Raw genomic sequence first — 19,279 nt, 5'->3', positions numbered from 1 at the left:
GCCCAGGTTGGATCCCTGGGGAACACCTGAGTTAGTATTAAAAAAATTTGATGCAAACAAGCCATGTGAAACGTATTTATTTCGGTTTCGAAGGTAGCTCGCCATTAATTTTAGCATTCCATCCGAGAAACCGATCTCACTCAGCTTGTTTAACATAACATCATAATCGACTGAATCAAAGGCTTTGGCAAAGTCGTTATATGAACAGTCAACCTGATGTCCTGCATCTAATGCAGCCGTAATACAGTCTGTAAATATCATTAAATTTGTTTCAACTGAGCGACCCTTCCTGAACCCATGCTGTTCACCTATTATAAGTGGCTCGACTCGAGAAGCGATGATTTTACTTATTAAAATTTCAAATACTTTAGCTGGCGCTGAAAGTACAGCTACAGGTCTATAATTTTCTACGGATGACCTAGAGCCACTCTTGTGTATAGGAGTAATTTTAGATATCTTCCAAATTTTTGGAAAGACTCCTGTATTTAATGACAAATTAAATTTAAAAAAACAAAGCGGCCCCTTTAAAAAATCAACGCATCCTTTAAAAAAGAACGTCGGTAAAAAATCTGGGCCAAGAGAATTGGTATTATTCAATCTATCGATCGTAGTTACGTCTTTCTCATTGATATTTGGAATAACAATAGATTGTGCACCTGGCTACCGTGTTATTGCTACTGACGATATGTAGGTACTACGTCATAAAGCCAGTCCGCCTTAGAATCAATTACTACTACTTACTGAAATTGCAATTCCCTTGAAAACGTAAGGGAAATCTTGAATGTTTCTCGTAAAAATTAACTCTAGCAACAATTCAGTTCAAAATGGAAATGAGAAGAATAATAAAAAAATAATAACTCCTTTATCGGTGTCCGATTGCCAACAGGAATGGCCAGCGTTGACGTACGTTTCACCTATGTATATAATGGGCCGTGCTTCTATTCTATATTTTGATAGAGATCACCTTCATTAGTTTTCACGTGACTGGCATATACAGATCTGGTGACTTCCAAAAAAAATTTCGAGGCTTTTAAAAAGTTTTGTAATCATTTCGGCGAATTGATCATGTCCAATCAATTTAATCCCAGTCAGTGAAAAATTAACTTCTCTCTTTTCTCAATCCAATGCAGTACATATTATGTACGTCTGGATTACTTTCTTTCAGCACAAGAGGCTGAAGCTACCAGATTACAGAGAGCTCCTTCGGGCAGCTTTTCTCGTTTGACAACGAGCAACTGTTCCGTGTATGTGGGCACCGCCAAGGAGATTTATGTCCTCAGATGCGGTGTGCGGTATGTGGTGGGCAAACTGTACAAGTGTTATCCAGAAGAATGTTTCAGCACGTACCGTTGTAAGTAAAAAAAAAATGAGCATAAAAAGCTACATTGTGAGCATATGAACGGTTTCTCGCCAGTATGAAACGAGATGCGACGTTTTAAATAGCTTTATTGATTACATGTAAAACTACATTTTAAGCATGAAAATGGTTTCTCGCCAGAATGTTTTATCATTTGACTACTCAAGTTACCTACTGGTCAAAGTGAAACTTTTATTTACTTGATTTACTAGAAACTTGATTTAAGTTTTCTCGCCAGTATGTGTTATCACGTGAGCTTTTAATATGTGTTTAAATGAACATGTAAAACTACATTGCGAGCACGAAAACGGTTTCTCGCCAGTATGTTTCATCATATGCATTTTTAAATTGGCTTTCGCGGAACATGTAAAACTACATTTTGAGCATGAATATGGTTTTTCGCCAGTATGTAAAAACATGTGATTTCTTAAATTATACTTCTGGATAGATGCAAAACTACATTGAGAGCATGCGAACGGCTTTTCACCAGTATGTCTCATCATGTGTTTTTTAAAATTAGATTTCAGGAAACATGCAAAACTACATACAGAGCATGAAAACGGTTTCTCGCCAGAATGTATCACCATGTGACTCCTTAAATTACTCTTTGATCTGCAAGTAAAACTACACACAGAGCATAAAAACGGTTTTTCGTCAGAATGTTTTACCATGTGACTACTTAAATTACTCTTCGTTTTAAAAGTTAAACTACATACAGAGCATGAAAACGGTTTCTCACCAGTATGCGCCATCATGTGCTTTTTTAAATAAGACTTAAAAGAACACGTATAATCACATAGTGAGCATGAAAACGATTTCTCACTAGTATGCATTAACATGTGACCTATAAAATTTTCTTTCAGATTAGATGCAAAACTACACTGTGGGCATTTAAACAGTTCCAACACCGGTTGATTACTAATTTTCTTCTTATATTCACACTCCTGTAGTGTTTCTGCATGATGCGATAGAGACTTAGTAGTACCTGAAAAGTAAACGTTACAATATTAGCACATTGAGTAATACCGAGGGTCCAACGGGTGGTAGAGGCATCAGCGATCTACTCATAAACTCTGGCGAGGGGGAGTTTCACCATATTTATTGAGTCAGTCAACAATGGATTATATACTGTTACTGGCGATACTTTGTGAAGCCGGTCCGCAAGTAAGCTGAGAAGAGGCCAAAATAATAACCCATGTAGTAAAACCACAGTGAGACAGCCTAAATAAAACCTTCAATTGAAAATATGCTCTGAAATACTTGAATCAGTACACCATATAAAATATTTGGGAATATTATTGATAAATATTTTAAATGGACAGAACACATAGAATACATAACACAAAACTAGAAAACTTTCCCATATCTAGGACTCCTGCAAAACTATTTACAAAGCAATTATTGAACCACACGTTAACTACTGTAGTAGCATTTTATTTTTATCAAACAAAGAAAACATAGATAAACTAACTGTATTACAAAATAAAGCCTTTAGAATCATTTTGAAAAAAAACAGATATACGAGGGTAAAGTCGATGGTAAATGAAATGAAATTATTAACAAATAAACAAAGAATATTTTACAATACAATGATATTTGTTCATAAAATTATAAACTCTAATAAAAAAACAGAATTTTGGAAAAAAATTGATCGGAACCAGCATGAACACGATCACAATACTAGAGAAAAGAACAAAATTAGACTTCCATTTAGGAAAAAGGCAAAGTCACAAAATTCAATTTTATTTAAAGCAATTAAAAAGTATTACGAAATGGAAAAAAATATTTATGAAGAAAATAACATATCAAAATTTGAAATAATGGTCAAGACATATGTGATAAACAATTTATAAATTAAATATATTTGTAATGTTATTATTAGAACACACATAACAATATGTATGATATGTGTGCCCTACTTTAAGATTTAAATAAAAAAATAAAAAATATCTTCAAGTCGATACGTAACATCTTACCCCTAATTAAACTCAATTATAACTTATGGCGTAATAGGATGGGGAGGCACTAATAAATCAATATTAAAACCTCTCGAATCTGCTCAAAAATCTATGGTTAAAATAATTTTTAAAAAGCCCCCAAGTTATTTGATGGATTTGTGATTTTAGATATAAGGCAATTATATATTTTTGGAATAATAATGTTTGTGAAAGCAAATTATTCTACCAAATCCCAAAAGGAACACTCCCACACTACCAGAAGTCAAATTAGAGGATGAGTCATGGGGTCTGTCACAAACTCTGAATTCGGGCAAAGAAATTTTGGTACCCAAAATATTTAATATGAACATTGTAAAACCATGACCCGGATTTATTTTTTTTAAATGTAAAAAATTGGTTACTGGGTTTAGGTCGAGAAAAATCGGAAAATTTACTCAAAATACATTCTTAAATAATAAATGGTATAAATAAACATTGTAAAACTGTATAGTAAATTAACTAGTGAGTGGTAATGTTGTTGTTTATTTTTGCATAAAAATGTCTGCCTTAAAACAGATTGTACCTAGTTAGGCAGACTAGACACGATCCAGAGAAATCTATTACCTAAGTGTATATGTAGTAGATAAAGTTATTTTTATTTTGTTAATAAACTATGATTGTAATTATTGATTTTGCATTTTTTTATAAAACAAGGGAAACCTTAAACGTTTCTCGTAAAAATGAACTTGGGCTACAATTCGATTCAACAATTAAATGAGAGGGACTTTTTATTACCTTCAGTGTTGCGAGAGGATACCAAACATTCTAGTTTTATATCAGGATATTCGATGTCAATTTCCGTAAAGATCTGTATATCACTGTCTACAGTATATTGTTGTTTGGAACTGGTCCCCGTATCGGCTTTCACGGTAGCAATACCTGGGTCTTCGCTTTTATAGAGACATAGCGTCCCTTCCCCAAAACGGATAATAGTTTCTTTCACATCGCTTGTCCCTGGTTCAGCCTTCACGGTAGCAATATATGAATTCTCGCTGTCGTTGAAACATAGCGTCCTTTCCGCAGCGCGGAGAATACTTTCTCTTACATCGCTAGTTCCCGGTTCAGCCTTCACGGTAGCAACACCTGGATTTTCACTTTTGTTGGAACATGGCGCCTCTCCCTCAGTATGGAGAATATCTTCTTTTACGTCGCCAGTCCCCGGTTCAGACTTAATACTGACTGAAGCGAACATCATATGTTCCATAGTCTTAAGCTCGAATACAAAAAACTCACTTTATCTGTAGATCATTTCCCTGAAAATGTAAACGATGCAAATCTATAGTTGTATGCTGATCATATGATTTTTTAAATTTATTTCATTAACAGAGTTCACGTTTATTTTAATATGCCTAAAAAAGGAAAGATAAAATTAAAAAATAACTACAAATATGGAAGGGAAAAACTTTCTAAACATGATGAGTGCAGATTACAAAATACTATTATGGAACTCTCTTGACGCCTCCCATCTCCTTATCCCCGAAAAAAATATTATAAGTGTTGTCATTCAGTATTGTCACAAACACTTAAAAACAGTGTCTCAGTTCTAAAACAATTTTGAAACATCAACCCATGGAAAAAAACAGTAGAAATAAAAAGAAACCGCAAAAATTTAAATAATAAAATAATAAAAATTAATTTAAAAACATTTAACATTTTTTTTGCACCACAACAGGCCTAATTACAGTGGTGAATTACATCACAGAGCACCCAGGCTTGAGAAAAATCACACTTTTAATTTTTGTGTTCTCACCGGGAATCGAACCCGGAACCTTCCGTGCGTGAGTCAAGCGTTTTGAGCACTACACCACGGAGGCCGCCCGGACTTAAAAAATCACCCAGACTTAAAAAAATAAATAAACACGAAAAGAATATTGTCGCCGTTAAGTTAAAAGTCACTTAACTAAAAAAATAAAAATATTCCGAGTAATCAGAGGCCACCTAAAAAAATTTTTTTTTGTTCTGGAATTTTTATGTATACAACACAATTCCTTCATGTCTTAAAAATTCATTTGTATTTTTTCTTTGAGATACATATTCATATGTATGGATATAGAAGGTATTAATATTAACTTTTGCTAGTTAATAATCTGGACAATACGATCTAAGAGTAAGAGACATGAAGAAAATATTCAATGTTGGGGTTAAAAGCGTGTTTGATGACAAAGGGATTTTGAGTATTATTCAATTAAAATGTATAACCTACTTCCACTATCTATTAAAACAATTAGTGTCAAGAAAATGTTCAAAAGGGCTTTTAAAAAATGGATAGGGAAGCTAGGTAGAAGTTAAATGGATTGTCTCATTCGCCCAAACCAATATTGAATCAACTGCTCCACAAGTGTATAGCCCCAACTTGATTACCATTTTCTAATAGTGAGTTATTTACAACTCGTTGAAAATGGCCCTAAAAATTAAATATTTGCGTAAATTATAATAACGCAAATACTTATTTTTATTAAAAAAATAAATATATCTTCAGGTTTAAGACAAGCAATGAAACGATTTGTACCATGTTCTGATGATGAAACAGAGGCTGCGATAAACGGATTTTGTTCAATTTGCCCAAGGAAGAACAGGCGTTAAAAAAGGCGTGTTTTCATGAAAAAAATACTTTGAAATGAACACGTAAAATCATGTGTTCTACGTGTTTTGAAGGATGCACTAATAATGCTATTTCGGCACAAGCATTTTGCTAGAGTGCGCGTATCCGTGTAAATTCTTTAGGTACAGCTTCTAAAGGCTTAAGTTAACAGTAAAAAATAACGCCAAGGTCACGGCTCCCAAAGAAGACCTATAATTAACTCGTTGATATTCATTATAATGTTAATTTAAAAAAAATATTATTTATCTTTTCTGACTACGTCAGATACCAGACCATCGTAAGATATGATTAAGTATTTAGTCGCAGCTTTGGTTACGTTCGCCAAACCTCGTACCGTAACGTTAGTCATATTCGATTCCCAGTAAAGTTTGTACGTAAAAACATAAGGAAAATTACCCAAATTTGTTTCTATGTTGGTGGAGGGCGAATGTACACTTAACTGGGGACTACACGCTCGTTTTATACCGATAACAATAACCTTAGGAAACGTCAGAAGTCAGAACGCGAAATGGTGGCCATTGTACAGACGATGTTGCCAGTATAAAGGGTCCAATGTGTTAAACGCTTAGAATGTGACATACTGATGCGTATTATATTCCTTTATCGATTTATAAATAAATGACAACAACAAACCATCACGCCGTTTCCCCGTAAAGGTAGACAGAGAGGATAGACGGCACAGCACTCTATATTTGCATACAGATCTCGCTTCCTCTACATTCATACATCTACTCACGCACGCGCGCCGATTATTCCGACTTTTAACATGTCTATCTTCGAGTATTTGTTGGATTTGGTCATGCCATGTCTTTCTTGGTATTCCTCTATTTCTGCATCCATCAACATTTGCATTGTAAACATTATTAGCCGTTCTTTCGCTGTCCATTCGTTCTACATGTCCAAACCAGCGCATGACTCCTTTCTTGATTTTGTCGATAATGCTTGTCTCAGCCTTATATAATATACGGATCTTAACATTTGCGCATCTATCTTACATTGTTTTACCACACGTTCACCTGAGAGATTGCATTTCGACAGCATTCAGCCTACTTTTATTCCTATTTTTCCAAGTCCATACTACCAGGACTCCGCTGAACTGCCAATTTTGCCAAAAAATATAAATAAATGAAATAGTATCAAATGTCTTACTTTTTTCACGGTTCGCGGTACAAGTGTAAAAGTAAAATATTATTTTTTAAACAAGATAATGGGTATTTCTCAAATAAAAATATCAATAAAACTCGAAAGAAAGAGAAAAAAGAATTAAAAATAAAGTGTGTCTTAAGCTAGGGTTTCCTAGGACAGCGGTGCCCGTATTTTAACGGCCGCAGTGAACGGTGATGCAGTAGACAGCCGTCGTAACGTCGACTAGAGAGTGGTTTCCTAGGAAAACGGTGTTAAATGGTGTTGATAACACCGTTTTCCTAGAAAACCACACTCTAGTCACCGTTACGACGGCTGTCCACTGCATCACCGTTCACTACGGCCGTTAAAATACGAGCACCGCTGTCCTAGGAAACCCTAGCTTTACGGTTACATTAAAAAACAATAAAACAGTATTAGGGAAGAGATTATAATATATATAGGAAATACTTTCTGTAATGAACAGTATTACCATAAAATATTCAGTTCTTACTAAGAAAATTGTAATAATACACTTAAATGTTTCATGAGTACTTAATTGTTTGTAAGATAGAAGTTGCATCTGAAAAACGTCTCCTAAATTTAAATATTTATTGTTTATTGCGTGTACCTTATTCAGTATTGAGTTGCAAGTATTTATTTTTTTATATTTATTTTTATAATTTTTATACAAATAACAACATTGGTAAATTATTGCTTAATAATAAAGATAAAAATAGTTTATTAAATAATTCAGGTGTTTACCAATTAAAATGCAATTCTTGTCCTTCAGTTTACGTTGGAAGAACATCAAGAAATTTTGATATTCGTGTTAAAGAACATACGAGGAGTCTTCACAATAATAGTTTCTCTGAATTCGCAAATCAACTAGTCAAATTAAATCACGACTTTAATAAAAATACTGGAGTCAAAATCTTACATACAAATAATAAAGGGTTAAAAGTAAATAATATGGAAATATTTCACATAAGGAAAGCTTTAAAAATAATGTTCCTTTGGTCAATAATCAAACAAACTTCCAATATAGTCCTTTATACGATGTTCCACTGAAATGGTCAAGCTATTAAGCTTACCCCCTCCCTCCATCACATCAACTTTTTTCTCAAACAACAGAATATTTGTATAAATTAATCAGTGCATGTTTGTCCTAATCAGTGCATGTGCCTATTAAAATGCATGTCGTGTTGGTTTTATATTTTTTGCAACAACTATGGTGAAGGTGTATAGTGGGTTTTGCATGTTGGTTTTATTGGTGTCCTGACGAAGAGACGGGTACGTCTCGAAACCGGTAGACATTGAAAAGTCGGTAAGTGGTTATATACAAATATTTAATAACATTTAATAAAATGTTTGACCACAAAGTTAATGCTTTAAATATTAATATTACATTATTTTTGTTTATCTCTAAACATTTTGATGACACAACATAAAATGTTGAATGGGAAAACAATATGTGGCGCCTCCGTCATAAACAATCCTCAAGGACCTACCGAGGAGCGAAACCACGCAAGCGAACGCAGCTCGTTGAGTTACCAGCCTGCTGTTCTATACCCAGCCGGAAATAGAGGGCGACCCGAACAAAGGCTATAAAAGGCGCGAAGTTCAAGGCCCGTTCTTCTCTCCTTGTCCGAAGCTCAACTGCCGTACTTCCTTACATAAAATTAGTCTTCTATAAAACACGTGTTAGATATAAATTCGAAGTAAGTTAGATTTCGTTAAACGTGTAATAAAATACCTTTGTATTACACGCCAGTTTTCTTATAAAATAAAAAATAGTGTTATCCATGTAAGTAAGCCGTTCTTATTTCTTGTGTGATAATATATATGTGAATCCTTTTCCCGCCACCTTCTGAAAAGAACGTAGTAGGGTGTCGAGCGAGAGGCCATAAGGCACCGGCGGGACCGATTGCAGGCTCCAGCAAGGACGACTGCCTAATCCTACCTCACGCACATGCCTGTGCGTATAATAGTTACACACAACGTGTACAGAGAGATCCCGACAGGTAAGCTAAAGGCCACGACCCCCACAAATAGCAAATACAAAGGATTTTTTTTCCATGATAGTAAAAACATTTTTATAATTAGTAAAAAACCAATCATAAAATTATATTTTGTAAAGATAATACAGTAAAATAAAACGACAAAAGGATGCCTATACATCATCAATAGGTTTTAATTTTCAGGAATTTATACATTTATTCATTTTTAAAACGCAAAAATAAGCCTATTATAGTGTGTTCTGTAGATTTTTTTTTTTTTTTTCTTGAGCACTTCACTTACGCTTTTCCCGCCTGAGGGGCCACAGATTCTACACTGGTGTACCTGCGCTGTGCGCATTGCCACCATAATGTTCTGTAGAAAAACTTTGTGCTTATGTGCTATTTAAAAATTTGTACCGTGTCGCAGTCGGCATTGCGTTCGTTCCGTGTCATTTTTTATTGATTGTGTACTGCCGGTAACCATGTTGATTTTAATTGGCCCGTCTTCATTACTTATGTTATTTGCGTGTTAGTGTATTACCATTGCCCCTGTTATTATTCGTACACTGTTATTTCTAGGTTCATGCAAAATATTCGGTTCGAAGGCAGAATGATGTCCTGTATCTGTTAAGTGTTCCGCTATCAGATTTTTCAGGGTGCCCAAATTTACACGCTCTTCTTGTCAATTTCATTGTAGGTATAATGAGCAAACACGGCTTGTTTTAATAGAACGAGCTGTGTTTGCAAATAATACCCTCAATTATTTCCCTTTCTGTGCTCTGTTTGTATAATGTTATGAATGGAAGAAAAATTGTTGCAGGTACATGGGTACCAAACAATTTGGTTAGGATATTAAAAAAGATCATAGGATATCAAAAAGATTATCAAAGACTTAATAATAACTTAATTCTTAAAATTAGGAGTTTTAATTAAGCTTAAATTTGCCCAAAAACGCAGGCGAAGTGGTTAATTTTTCGTGTGCGGGTGTCGCACGATCTGGAGGCTGCTGAGATTCTGCCTCGGGTCATATGACGGAGAAGAGCATGACAATGGCGAGCCGATGGCTTCTTTGGAAAGAGCGGGGCGTTCTCTGGCTGATGAGTGGGCGGCGTGATGAGGCGGGCACCCGAGTGCACGCAGGCGGCGTGATGCAAGCGCGGTACCGCTCGGCCGGCATCTTCCAGCTGCGGCGAGGAGCGCAGTTTACATCACAGTTCACGCCGTGTGCGTAGACACGACGTAGGCGAGCGTCCTGGCACGACGCATGAGGTGCGTCATCGCGATGTGCGCGGATGGAGTGGCGTTATTTAAACACTAGACTTGTCCCCACACAATATTTAAAAAAATATAAAGCAACACAAATCATTCTTCTTTTTTTCTTTTGCAACTGTTTTAACATCTATAGTCCTCAAAATGTAACATGATTAGAATGTCAGTTGTCAGAAAAAGTGAAGACATAACTTTGTAGTAACGTCTAGGCAGTTATTTATATTGACACACGAAAAATCATTTGTATCTGGCGTGTTAATTATTTTTTTAAATACAATTCTTGAAACATAAATCAACATTAATATAAAAAATCAGCTTTAAAACTAAAAGAAAACTAAAATAAACAATTATTAACGACGTTCTTACAAGGTTACATCATTTTGCAAAAACTTTAGAGATGGGACAAATCGATCAATGTACATTTATCGAATAAAAAAATTATTATTTTGATTTTGTTCATAAAAATAGTATAAATGTCTTATTTTTTGGTGAATAATTGTGTTAAACACACTATAATAGGATTGTTTTTGTGTTTTTTATATCAATTTTCGGAAATACAGTTTTATGATTGCATGAAATAACTGATAAAATCGATTTGATCAGTGATCAGTAACTTCCATCACTAATAAAATTAGTTTGACAGCTGACATTCTAATCAAGAACTGTAGTTTATTTTATTTACGACCCATACAAGTGTTAGGCAGAATAATGATTTAGCATGTGCCGTTGTAAATAAATTTTTTTTGAACATAAATAGCTACATTGCGAGCATGAGAACGCTTTCTCGCCAGTATGAACCGAGATGTGACGTTTTAAATAGCCTCTTTGATTACACGTAAAACTACATTTGGAGCATGAAAATGGTTTCTCGTCAGAATGTTTCATCATGTGACTTCTTAGATTACCCTTCGATCTGCAAGTGTAACTACATACAGAGCATGAAATAGGTTTCTCACTGGTGTGTGTTATCATGTGAGCTTTCAATCTGTGTTTTAATGAACATGTATAACTACATTGCGAGCACGAAAACGGTTTTTCGCCGGTATGTTTCATCATGTGTATTTTTAAATTAGATTTTAGGCAACATGTAAAGCTGCATACCAAGCATGAAAACGGTTTCTCCCCTGTATGTAAAAACATGTGATTTCTTAAAATATGTTTCTGTATGGATGCAAAACTACATTGCGAGCAGGCGAACGGCTTTTCACCAGTATGCCTCATCATGTGTTTTTTAAAACTAGATTTAAGGAAACATGCAAAACTACATACAGAGCATGAAAACGGTTTCTCACCAGTGTGTATTTTCATGTGACAATTTAACCTATTTTTTAATGAACATGTATAACTACATTTCGAACATGAAAACGGTTTCTCACCAGTATGTGTCATCATGTGTTTTTTTAAGTAAGATTTAAAAGAACACGTATAATCACACAGTGAGCATGAAAACGATTTCTCACCAGTATGCATTGACATATGACCTATAAAATTTTCTTTAAGATTAGATACAAAACTACATTGTGGGCATTTAAATGGTTCCAACACCGGTTGATGACGAGTTTTCTTCTGTAATATATCATATTCACACCCCGGCAGTGGTTCTGCATAGTGAGATAGCGACTTAGTAGTATCTGAAAAATAAAAGATACAATATTAGCATGGGTAGAAATACCGAGGGACCAGCGGATAGTAGTGGCATCAGTGATCTAGGAATAAACTCTGACGAGGGGGAGTCCAACAATATTTATTGAGTCGGTCAACAATGGATTTTATATTGTTACTGGCGGTACTCTGTAAAGGCAGTCCACAAGTAAGCTAAGTAGAGGCCAAAATAATAACCCATTGATTTTGCACTATTTCATCAAACATAAGGGAAACCTTGAACATTTCTCAAAAAATGAACTCGGGCTGCAATGCAGTTCAAAAATTAAATAAGAGGGACCTTTTATTACCTTCAGTGTTGCGAGAGGATACCAAACATTCTTGTTTTATATCAGGATAATCAATGTCAATCTCCGTAAAGATCTGTATATCACTGACTACAGTATATTGCTGTTTAGAACTGGTCTCAATTTCAGCCTTCACGGTAGCAACACCTGGATTCTCGCTTTTGTACAGACATTGCGTCCCTTCCCCAAAATGAATAATAGTTTCTTTTACATCGCTAGTCTCCGGTTCAGCCTTTACGGTAGGAACGCCTGGATTTTCACTTACGTTGGAACATGGCGTCTCTCCCTCAGTATGGAGAATACCTCCTTCTACGTCGCCAGTCCCCGGTTCAGACTTAATACTGACTGAAGCGAACATCATACGTTCCATAGTCTTAAGCTCGAATACAAAAAACTCACTTTACTGTAGACCATTCACCTGAAAATGTATACGATGCATACCTTTAGTAATATGTTTACAATATTATTTTTTTATTTCTTTTATTTATTTGATAAATCATTCAGTCTTCGACAAAAAATATAAGGCGTAAAGAAAACATTTCAAAAAACAAATTACAGATTTCTAAGTTATATTCACGATAAAAAAAAACGGTCAAATATAATTAAAAATTAACCACAAACATGTTACATTTTCTTCTTTCCTCTTTCGAACATAAGCAAAAGTGATTAACACAGGTTAAAAGATGTTTTTTAAAATAATTATCCCATTTAATATGGGAAAAAAACAAAATAAAAAAGAAACAGCAAAAATGAAAATCAACCAGACATTAAAAATTAAATAAACATTAAAAAATACTGTCGCCGTTTAGGCAAAAGTCACTAACGAAAAAAAAAATTACTCTGAACATTCGGAGGCCAAGTAAAAATCAGATTTATTGTAAAAATCAAATATTGTCGTCTGTATTTTGGAAAAACTGGACATGTCGCCACCTTACCTTTGGTGCAACGTAAAACGGTCAATTCCAAATGGTACACAACCATTTGTTTGCCAGAAGTGTTTGCAGAAATAAGAAAAACCAACCACCGACGAAAGATCATTCTCCACCACGACAATACGAGTTCTCATTCGTCGGACCAATCAGTTGAATCTTTAACCGTTCTAAACATCGAATTAATGACTCATCCATCGTATAGTCTTGATTTGGACCCAATGACTTCTTTTCATTACCGAACATAAAAAATAAATTGTTAAGATAAAAACACGATTATCTATCGTTTTTGACTACGACAGATACCAGAACATCATAAAATATGATTATGGATTTAGTCACAGCTCTGGTTTCATTGGCCAAACCCTCCCCCCGCTCCATAATGCTGGTAATATTTGATTCTCAGTGAGTTTATATGTATAAATATAAGAAAAATGACCCAAAGTTGCTTCTTTGATGGTGGCGGCGAATAAACACTTAACTGGGAATTATACGCTCGTTTTATAACGATAACAATACCTTGTGAAATGTCAGAAGTCAGAATACAAAATGGCGGCCATTGTGCGGACAATGTTGCCAGCCCTTAGGATCTAATGTTTAAATGCTTAGAGTGTGACATATTAATACGTATTACAGACCTTCATTAATTGATAAAATATGGAATCTTCTATATATTATTTCTCTAGAAATGATTGATTGAATCTGTCCTATACGGGCCCGCTGGACATCCGGTCGACGTGGGCATCCACTTTACCACCTCACCCGACTTCCGAGCAACTAGATTACGATTTTATTCATTTTAGCTCAAGCCCAAACAGGATTTACTCTGTTAGACCGTAAAATTCAAGAAATAAAGGACATTTAAAATCTCAAAAAATTTGGTAAGCTGCATTTCATTCCAAATGATCGCAAATATCAAGGAACTGCAATTTTTTTCGATTTACCTCACCCGTGTGAAAGAATTTCCGAAAGTATTATTTTACTTGATAAAGATATACCTCCTTATGCTCCAATAAAATAAGAATCTTTACGGATGGTAGCCTGCTCGACGGCAAAGTGGGAGTGGCATTTGTTTCTTTTGAGGGTGGTAAAGAATTACCAGGAAGAACATTTAAATTAGACAATTTTTGCTCAGTTTATCAAACTGAACTACTCGCAATACGAAAAGTTTTTGAATGGTTATTAGAAAAACCACGAGAGAGGTTAGATTAGAAATTAATAGACGGGAAGCAACATGGGTTTAATCAGGATAGAACGACCGCAACCAACCTGCTACTTTATCAGGATCATATAAGAGGTACCTATGTAGTTCGCGAACAATTCGGCCATACTGACAAGGTCGGAAACGTTGAACTAGAGATATGTTTTTCTCATCTCGGTCAGTTAGTTTGCGAAAGAAAAGAGCGCCGAACTAAATGGATCTTCGTGTCATTTGGATCTCAAGTTCATTTAGTTCATTCGTTGAACGAGATTGTGTCCTTATCTCTGTGGTCAGTAGGTAGATTGGGTACTTACATAAACGCTCTGTATATATTAGTAGGTAAATAAAAGCTTATGCTAGCTGCTTTGTTCTTTGTTTCTTTTCCTTTAACGCTCGCGCGCCGTGTCGGTGCCGGCCAATTAAGGAATGGCGCTTGATTCACACTAATTATGAAATGTTACAATAAAAATGATATTTTATGAATGACTATTTACGTTGAGATGTAAACATTAGGTATTTATATTTCATTTATGCTTTATAATGTGAGCAAGAGAGTTTTTTTGCTTGAGTTTATTAGATATTATATTTTTTTCTGTTCAATATCAATATTTTAAGAAACATTTTATTTTTATTTTTTATTTTCTTTTATTTGGGAAACATACCTACAGTACAGTAACAAAGTTTTATATTTTAGACAGTTAGACTTAACTCTAATGGACCAGTGAAGTTTTCATATTATAAAGTAATTGTATGTAAGGTTATTAATGAAAGTACAAAGAAGAGAAGGAAAAAAAAACATAAATGGAAGTTAAAAGATACCACGAACAGCCCATTGGACTAATGTCTCTATAATCCAAGAACTGGTTACTGAACAGCGTCTTTCTTCCTCTGTACAAATCCGTGTTCTAGGGTACTTCGGCCACGTTACGAGATGAAGAGACAATATGGCTATAAAAAAATGAATAGTGGAGCTAGGTAGAAGTAAAATGGATTGTCTCATTCGCCCATACCAATGCTGAATCAACTGCTCCACAACTGTATAGCTTATGTTAGGTTTTGTTGTTTTCATTGTGTGTTTTGTAATATAAATAATATAGATGTACATAAATACCTTGTTTTTAAAACTGTCTGAATATTTGTTAATTATGTTTGTTTTTTAAGTTAGTCTTCTTTGTTTATTCTCAAATGTAATTTAAAAAAACTTAATTGTTAAGTGTCCTCGGCACGGGAAACCCCAGTGAGGTCACATTATTTTTATTATTAATTATAGTTTGTAAGCGAAAAATATGAATAAGTAAATAAATATGGATAGATAATTGGTAAAAGTACTCGATCTCGCGGATGACCTACCAGATGGACAGACTTGGTAACAGAAGCGACCGTCGTCCGTCTTCGGGAGACCTCCAGAAAAGCTGAAGAAGCGGATGGAGGCGGATCATAACGACGTGCTTCTCTCCTGCCAATGTTACCACGACGCTGCTCTGTCAAGAGCAAACGACTAAGAAGAAGAAGAAGTATTTAAAATTATTACCTTTGTTATATTCTTTATACCACTCCGGAAGGCAGACGAAGCTGAGGCAGGCCAAAATTAAGATGGCTGGATAGTGTGGGAAGTGACATTAGAGTAGGGTTGCCACCCGTCCCGATATATCGGGACTGTCGCCGTTGTTGTTCCCTCTGTCCCGACGTCCCGATGAAACCTATAATGTCCCGATTTAAACTAACACAGTGCAACGCTGTTAATCAGCAACAATCTTCCACGGAAGTACTGACTATGAATGTGAAAATAAGGTGGAAAATGCTTCCAGCAATTTATGTATGTAAAGAATTTTAACCCTTACCGGTCCAATGTCGAATCTCATTTGACATTGATTTTTACCATATATCATACTTTGGAAAATTATAGAAACTAATTTTTTCATTTAAAAAAAAAATAAAAACTCGATTTCAGTAAAAATGAGTTTTATTTTTGGAATGTACATAGTAATGGCCTTTTAATCGATATTTTATAATTTTCCGTGGAAAAAATCGATGTCGAATGAGATTCGACATTGGACCGGGTTTTGAGGAAGCTGAACTTGCCTCGATAGAGGAAGTCGATAGGTTCTGTTAAAAAAAGTTTTTTTCTCATTTCTTAAAATAGAGTATTAAATTTCCATTCGTGCTCATAAAACCATAGTGGAAAAAGTAATATCATTCATGTTGGCCCAGTGAAAAGGACCGATAGTCTGCTGCCAGGGCCTGTAGAATCAATATTGCAGTATTAAGTTTATTTTAAGTCATAGAAAAAATATGGCCAGCGGTACTTCTTCCGCAAGAACCACCACATAAAATGTAAAAAAAAACATTATAAAATTGCCTTTTTTGTTACTAAATATTCCAATTCCAGAATGTCCCGACGGGACCCTAGCAAAATATGGTAACCCTACATTAGAGCGATTGGCCTGACGAACTGGAAAAGAGCCGCAGGATGCAGGGTGGAATGGAGACACATTCTGGAGGAGGCCAGGGCCCACAACGGGCTATAGCGCCACTGATAATGATGGTTGTTTTATATTTAGATTGGACGAATGACTCGTCAAGTACCTTCGTTTAGTTGCAACAATTCGCGAACGGTATACTCGTATAATGCTATTCTGAATTGACTCCATGTACTTGGCAATAACTATTCCGACGTTGCTGATATATTTAACATATAGTATACTTAGTTTATGTAAATCAACTCTTTTTAATTATTTCAAAGATGGTGAACTGTAACTTACATTTGTCAAACTATAGTTATGTACGTATACTATATTTTTAAAATTATGATTGCTTTCTCTTTACTTTTTTTCTAGTTTTTGTATAAGTATTTAAGTAAACATAAATTATATGTTTTTTGGATTCTTATTTTTAACTAAAAAAAAAACCTTTTTTTTCCTTAACTTGGATTATGTAATCTTTGCTTAGTGTAATTATGATTAAAGATATACCTACCTGTCCTTTTTTTAAAATAACTTTTTAAAAAATATAAAAATAAAAAACATTTTTCGTACTTTTTAATTTATATATTCCTGTGATTTGATGATTTTATAAACATTTTTTTATTTTTTATTATTCCTTTCCTCTCCTGATTTCGGAAACAGAGTTTCCGAAAATTGATATAAAAAACGCAAAAACAAGGCTTTTATGGTGTGTTTAACACAATTATTCACCAAAAAATGAGACATTTATACTTTTTTCAAGAACAACATCAGACGAATTATTTTTTTATTCGATCAATTTACATTGATCAATTTGTCCAATCTCTAACGTTTTTGCAAAATGATGTAACCTTGTCAGAACGTCGTTAATAATTAGGTTTATTTTAGTTTTAAAGCTGATTTTATATATTAATGTTGATTTATGTGTCAAACTTGACATGTCCATCTTTAAGTATTTGATGGACTTGATCGTGCCATGTCTCTCTCGGTCTTCCTCGTTTTCTGTATCATTCAACATTAGCATCGTCAATCTTTTTAGCCGTTCATTCGTTGTCCATTCGCTCTACATTTTTAAACCGACGCAGCACCCCTTTCTTGATTCTGTCGATAATGCAAGCCTCAGCCTTACACAGTTCACGGATCTTGACATTTGTGTACCTATCATACATCGTTTTACCACATTCGCCTGAAGATTGCATTTCGACAGCATTCACGCCTTCTTTTATCATTACTTTTACAATTCCATACTTCTAGAGTTGGTACTAGAACTACATTTAAAACAAATACACCATATTACAAAACAAAGATTCAAGAATAATCCCGAGGATAAGAAATAAACATATAAACAATATGAAATATAAAAGATCATCGAAACACTTCAGGTTTTGTTAGATATTCATTTAAAATAGTTTCACGGTAAAAACTTTCTCACCAATGTGATTTAATGAATGACGTATTAAATCGTCTTTTTTGTAAAACGTGTTTTTACAACCTGAGCATGAAAATGGTTTCTCACCGGTATGAATTAACATGTGCCTATTTAAATGACTTTTATTAGAAAACTTCGATTGGCACTCTGAGCATGAGAATGGTTTCTCACCAGTATGAGTTAACATGTGCCTTTTTAAATTTCTTTTATACAAACATTTAAATTGGCACTCTGAGCATGAAAATTTTTTCATACCGGTATGTACAAACATGTGTGATTGCAAAACTCTCTTTTGGGAGCATTTATATTGGCACTCTGAGCATGATAATGGTTTCTCACTGGTATGAGTTAACATGTGACATTTTAAATTACTTTTGTGCGAACATTTAAATTGGCACTCTGAGCATGCAAATGGTTTTTCCCCAGTATGAGTTAACATGTGCCTTTTTAAATTTCTTTTATACGAACATTTAAACTGGCATTTTGAGCATGAGAATGGTTTCTCACCAGATTGTGTTAACATGTGCCTTTTTAAATTTCTTTTATACGAACATTTAAATTGGCACTCTGAGCAAGAGAATATTTTCCTTCCGGTGTGTACAAACATGTGTGATTGCAAATCTCTCTTTTGAAAACATTTATATTGGCACTCTGAGCATGCTAATGGTTTCTCACCGGAATGAGTTAACAGGTGATTTCGTAAATTACTTTTAAGATAACATTTAAATTGGCATTTCGAGCACGAAAATGGTTCCTCACCGGTATGACTAAACATGTGTGATTGCAATGTTTTCTCTTGGGAACATTTATACTGGTACCCTGAGCATGAAATTGGTTTCTCTACGGCGTGAGTAAACATGTGTGTTTCTAGAGAGCTTTTTTCTGAACATTTTAATTGGCACTCTGAGCATGAAAATGATTTCATACCGGTATGTACAAACATGTGTGATTGCAAATCTCTC

General features: G+C 34.6%; 2 protein-coding genes across 2 annotated transcripts; both read right to left on the bottom strand.

The window, feature by feature from the left end:
* Positions 1 to 1,429: 1,429 nt before the first annotated feature.
* On the bottom strand, positions 1,430 to 6,463 carry LOC148270903 (uncharacterized). Its single transcript, XM_088242076.1, has 3 exons — positions 6,353 to 6,463; positions 4,090 to 4,607; positions 1,430 to 2,342 (listed from the first exon to the last, which is right to left on the bottom strand). The coding sequence occupies exons 2-3, from the start codon at positions 4,556 to 4,558 to the stop codon at positions 1,579 to 1,581; spliced, it is 1,233 nt and encodes a 410-aa protein (XP_088098202.1). The 5' UTR covers positions 4,559 to 4,607; positions 6,353 to 6,463; the 3' UTR covers positions 1,430 to 1,578.
* Positions 6,464 to 9,246: 2,783 nt separating this feature from the next.
* LOC148270902 (uncharacterized) lies at positions 9,247 to 12,925 on the bottom strand. Its single transcript, XM_088242075.1, has 2 exons — positions 12,300 to 12,925; positions 9,247 to 11,978 (listed from the first exon to the last, which is right to left on the bottom strand). Exons 1-2 carry the CDS (start codon positions 12,664 to 12,666, stop codon positions 11,044 to 11,046), a joined length of 1,302 nt encoding a protein of 433 aa, XP_088098201.1. The 5' UTR covers positions 12,667 to 12,925; the 3' UTR covers positions 9,247 to 11,043.
* Positions 12,926 to 19,279: the final 6,354 nt, after the last annotated feature.

Source organism: Micrasema longulum, unplaced genomic scaffold (genome assembly GCF_059751315.1).
Source record: "Micrasema longulum isolate JH-2025_06_02 unplaced genomic scaffold, ASM5975131v1 h1tg003273l, whole genome shotgun sequence".
Lineage (NCBI taxonomy): Eukaryota > Metazoa > Arthropoda > Insecta > Trichoptera > Brachycentridae > Micrasema > Micrasema longulum.
This window is presented reverse-complemented; position numbering and strand designations above follow the sequence as displayed.

Coding starts and splice junctions, on each gene's coding strand:
- LOC148270903 (XM_088242076.1), bottom strand. CDS start 4,558: ATGGAACATATGATGTTCGCTTCAGTCAGTATTAAGTCTGAACCGGGG. Junction 2,343..4,089: donor ATCCTCTCGCAACACTGAAG/GTAATAAAAAGT, acceptor TTTACTTTTCAG/GTACTACTAAGTCTCTATCG.
- LOC148270902 (XM_088242075.1), bottom strand. CDS start 12,666: ATGGAACGTATGATGTTCGCTTCAGTCAGTATTAAGTCTGAACCGGGG. Junction 11,979..12,299: donor ATCCTCTCGCAACACTGAAG/GTAATAAAAGGT, acceptor TTTATTTTTCAG/ATACTACTAAGTCGCTATCT.